Here is a 5,410-nt window from a genome sequence, read left to right as displayed (position 1 = left end):
ATAAGTAACCAGCCTAACTTATTTCCGGTTGAGATTCACCTCTTGTTTTTCTTTCGATGTAATTGCCCTCTAGTGTGATGCACTTAGAACAACGGTGTTCAAGTATCATCATCCCAGAACTGAAAAAGTCAGGGTCCTTTACCCACTCCTCAACTGCCGTCATGACTTCTTCGTCAAACCGGAATTGACGTCCACGAATATCCCTTTTCAAGTTTGGGAATAGGAATAAGTCTCTAGGAGCTAGGTCAAGCGAATAGGCAGGATGTGGTATTAATTCATACCCGTTTCGCTCTACAGCATCCATAGCAGCTTTGCAAGGACTCTAGCGTTGTCCAGCTGCAGCAAAACACCTTCAGAGTGTTTACCTCCGCGTTTTTCGCGGATGGCGGTTCTCAGATGCTCTAACAAGTTTGCATAGTAAACTCCAGTTATTCTACTTCTTGTGGGATTTGGGGACCCAACAGGCTGTTAGCTTGCGCATACCTAAACGATTATGTAAGATTGTTGAAACGCTGCCATGTGAATTGCCTAATGCCTTCGCTATTTCTTCCATCTAAATTCGTCTATTAAAGTATACCAGATCGCCGTGTATTTCCTTGCCTGTTTTACCTTTTAAATACAAGTACCGAATTATAGCACGGTACTCAACTTTAGAGGAAAAGCATGAATTTGCATCACTAGCCATGTTTGACATACAATATCTTATAAATCTGGGAATCAATTGAAGAAAATGAACAAAAAGCGAGCGCATATTTCATGTCTCCGGTAACCAAGTCTTTGGGAATGTTTACAACACCATAGTTGAAAAGATGCAATTTACATCTCATGAAAATATGGTGCACGTTTATGTGTTTGATTTTTGTAAGTTTTCTCGAGTTTTATAATTCACCGCAATATTCTTGGTGTACGTTATTACAGAGTCAGTCTTAACAAATAACGGAAGGATAAGAACATCATTTGGGCACTGCCACGGTTTTAATTTCTGAATCGAAATGTATGTGAGTTTTAGACCACCTGAGTAAATTTGTTATTGTACGTCGTTGTTTGTTGTGCGTTACAAATTAAACATTTCAAACTTCTTCATATCTACGATTCCAATTCTTTTCAAATTTGGTAGGAAGCATTACTGGGACACGGGGATCATGGATTACTTGTTGTCCTATCCATCCTTGTATTTTTGAAACCCAGGCCCCTTGGTACGTGAACCGCGAGATGTGTGTTTATGAATATAAAATTGTACTGATATCATTGTGGATGTGCGGGTGTTTTGTTTGTCACAAATACCGGTATGTTACCACATTCATCATCAACGATTTCTGTGCATTTTATTAATGCTGACTAATAAAAAACTCATGAACGATATTTAAAGCGGTTTGTCTGACGAGAATTTATTATATTGTCTTTATATGTATGCTTGTGGTTGTATTCATATGGTATATAATATAATATCATATTCATGATATGAATATGAATTAGTGATGTAAACTGTTATATCTATGACATATATAAATAACATGTGATATATGTACAAATACCCCATTATCGGATATATGTATGAATGTATGTTATTTTATGGTTGCCAGATTGTCAGTTTATCATAATCATCTGACCTGTTGCGTTATTGTGACGCCATACGTGAATCTTAGAGGCTATCATAGATACATTTTCGCATGGTATTTTGCAGTTATTGTGACGTCATACTCACGTGATGAGCTTTGTCCTACTTAGTATCTGCTGATGTTCTTGTTTCATATCAACTTTAACCAGTCACAACATATAATATAAATTCCATCACAATCCAGTAATTGACGTTTTCACTTATAAAAAACTTTATAAACATCATCAGACCTGTGGACCGGCATTTTCAATCGTTATAATTGACATGCATAGTAGCTAAAAATCAGTTAGCGGAGAGTATATCTAGATAGAAACTCTTGTTATAATAGAGGTGATCCAAATATTTGACAGCTTTGCCGGATGTGGTAACAGCTAAACTTCCGACTGATTTATTCCTGTGTTTCTACTCTACTCTATTTACTACATCACAATTTAAAATGAAGCACTTCCTACATACCTAATTCAAAATTCTGTGAAACTGAGTACGACATATCTATTAAAACCCTAGCCATGTATGTCTTGTCTGTGTCCTCTTCGTCCGTCTTGGCATTTACCCTAGCCCTAAGTGACCAATCGACAGGGGATGCTTACTCCTCCTAGGCACCTAATCCCACCTCTGGTATATGCAGGGCCCGTGTTTGCCCAACTCTCTGTTTTGTATTGCTTGTAGGAGTTAGGAGAATAATCACTGTTCGTTATATTTTTACTTTATTTTAATAAAATTTTTTTTAAACATCATAGTTGATAACGCACATAACGTATGTCTAGGGGTCCGTGCTTGCTCTGTTCTTCATTTTTTATTCTTTAGAATATTCATGAGATTGATCACTGTTTTCTTTACTTGTTCACTGAGTGTAATGTATTGTGTGCAAACGAAGGTAACATAAGAAAGTATCATCCCTCGAAGAAAAATGTTTTACATTGAATAGACTATGCTAATATTCCCCATATTCTAAATATAAATTTTGATTTAATGTAATGTAAAACTTATACGGTACCAATTTTGATGCATCAGATGCGCATTTCGACAAATAATGTCTCTTCAGTGATGCTCAACCGAAATGTTTGAAATCCGAAATAACTATGAAGTTTTAGAGCAATTATAGGGAAAGCAATGTGTCAAGAAAGTGGAGTCAAATTCGTCTAAGGATAAGACCTATGCGTGAGGGAGATAATCCTTAATTTGGAAATGTATTTCTAAATTTTAAAACAGCAATTAAATATACATCCGTGTTTTCAAGCTAGTAACGAAGTACTTAGCTACTGGGCTGTGGAGACCCTCAGGGACTAACAGTCCACCAGCAGAGGCCTCGACCCAGGGGTCAAAATGTAAAACTTAAATACGGTATCAATTATGATGCACCAGATGCGCATTTCGACAAATAATGTAATTAGTTGACAATATTTGTTTTCATGAATACAGTTTATCGCTGGATAACTGTAGCAACTAAAGATGAACTATCATAACATTTCCCCCGCGTTACAACTACAACAACATGTACATATGTACACTGTAATTATTCCTCTACTGTTAATTTTGTAATTTTTGTAGGAATTATGAGATTGATCACTATCTGTTACCTTCACGTTTTCATTGACATGCAATAGATATATCAAGTAATTGTAATAAAGTTCTGACATATTTAGAAACAAACATATACCTTTTATTGACATATGCACAACGAACCCGTTTCGTTGGACAGTTTTAAAGAGCATGCATATTTGATAAAACTTACCATATTTCTTGCCGTCAAAAATTGAGATGGAGCCTGCAAATATATCGATAAATCAAATATGATAGAACCCAATCGACCTTACGTTTTTTTTATGCCACGTGGTGTCAGATATAATGTTGACAGTTAGAAGATAATAATGGTAGGGATTTCAAGCGGAAGTGCATAACCCTTAAAACTTTCAACTTATTTGAGAATTAACCCAACCCCGCGCAAATAGAGGAAAAAACATTGAGTTTGTTGACAATCAAGGTCTAATAATATGGATCAGGGGAGCCAAGAAATGAATCTTAAATGTACTTTCTACTGTCAATACAAGGTGAAATAATTCCATAAAAGAAAACAACAACCGTCAAAATCAGTCTGATATAAATACTGGTGCATAGTGAGAAGCTCTTGCACACATGGAAAAGGATACACTGACTATAAGAATACATTTAAAAGATGCAAGCCAAGGTACCTTGCAATCATGTATGTCTTCATATTATTTAAATTATTACACAAACGTAAATATACATACACATCCAAGGTGTATAGGTGCCCCTGTGAAGAAGGTGCTCATGTTTACGAACTATTTTTTTCTTGTCCCGAATTCTACAGGTACGTTCATTTTGCAGATTTCTTTCCGCTATTGCGTCATTTATAGTTGTCCTAATCCAGCTGAAATCGTAAAGATTTAAATATGGAAAAGGTGATATCAACGGGTAAAAGGAATTGTTTGTGAACGATGCAAAAATGTCAGAAATTAATACTCAATTTATGATGAATCCCCATAATAAGATATGTTTTTCATGAATAGTATTGTTTCTGTATCTACTCCTGTTTTCTATACATTTATATCCAATGTTCATGTTCATTTAGTTAATAAATATTAATGGCCTACATGAAATAGTTTCCGTAATATATTTAACCACACCATGCGTCTACCCTCATAGCATATGTCTTACTTGCAGTAGAATCTACAACTTCGTTCGTTTTTCAGTTCAGATATATCCAATTCATTGATTAACGCACACGAGGACGAATTCACTACAAGCAAAACAAAAAGCATCGTTCACATAACTGTATATCTTATGCGTTTTCATCCGATACAAATTCAATGTGTGATTCTTTTTAATATATCTTATTCGGACAATGATTGGAAGTAGTGTCTGTGCATTTGTAATCTCCTAAATATGTATTTCTGGTTCGTATTTATTTCTTCCTCTATATGCATCTCGTTTCACGTCCCAATTGAGAATTTTTACACTATGTTGAATCATCCACAGGTCCAGATTTGCTGTAAAATGCTACACATTTTGATATATGCATGTCGTAACAATGATTTCGTTTTCATTGAGCCTGTTTAAGGTCAGATCTAAAAGAACGGAGATATTCAGTGTAAGTGCGATATGCTTTTCAAAAGAACGACCATCACCTATATTAGATCGTTAGGTTTAGATCGGCTTGGCATTTGAACCTTGGTTTCCAAATTGAAATACAATGGCCTTCACTACGAGGCCAGTGTGAGTTGTTTTATTGTTAATAACAATGCAAGGATTCATTCTACGATTGTAAGAACTGGTAGGATTTGAACAATCTGGAGATAATTGTTAATGCTACCACCGTTATGTTGTAGAAGCAGAATGACACTCCGATTCTGAATGATACTATATAACATACCTGTCACATTTACCCCACAAGAAGGCACTATGCACCGATCCCAGACCACTTTTCTGTTCGTTGTCAAGCACCACGGTTCGTCAGAATCAAAATCTCTGCAATAGTTCTCACTAGCCCCGGGGTAGGATCCGTAGCTGTGTCTGTGTGGATACTGTTTGTCCCACGCTTGACACTCAAACCCTCGCTCTGTCACGTTTTGTGTTCCAAGATAACTAACTCCAAGTATTTTACAATCTGCAATTTACAACAAAAGTGATTTTCATATACATAATTTCTAAGATAATTATGTTTCTCTCACTCCATATCACATATTTACCTACTGACTAATATCAATGTAAAACTTATACGGTACCAATTTTGATGCACCAGATGCGCATTTCGACAAATAATGTCTCTTC

At 35.8% G+C, this 5,410-nt stretch overlaps 1 protein-coding gene across 1 annotated transcript in view; it reads right to left on the bottom strand.

The window, feature by feature from the left end:
* Positions 1-2,153: 2,153 nt before the first annotated feature.
* LOC125656371 (uncharacterized) overlaps positions 2,154-5,410 on the bottom strand; it is a 5,966-nt gene continuing 2,709 nt past the window's right edge. Inside the window, exons 2-5 of the mRNA XM_056145782.1 lie at positions 5,013-5,246; positions 4,298-4,379; positions 3,871-4,010; positions 2,154-3,386 (exon numbers count right to left, since the gene is read on the bottom strand). Of these exons, the coding sequence (XP_056001757.1) occupies positions 3,079-3,386; positions 3,871-4,010; positions 4,298-4,379; positions 5,013-5,246 (764 nt within the window). The 3' untranslated portion in view covers positions 2,154-3,078. The remainder of the gene's footprint in view (positions 3,387-3,870; positions 4,011-4,297; positions 4,380-5,012; positions 5,247-5,410) is intronic.

Source organism: Ostrea edulis, chromosome 7, assembly GCF_947568905.1.
Source record: "Ostrea edulis chromosome 7, xbOstEdul1.1, whole genome shotgun sequence".
NCBI lineage: Eukaryota > Metazoa > Mollusca > Bivalvia > Ostreida > Ostreidae > Ostrea > Ostrea edulis.
The sequence above is the reverse complement of the archived record's forward strand: the minus strand, read 5'-3'. Positions and strand labels throughout refer to the sequence as shown.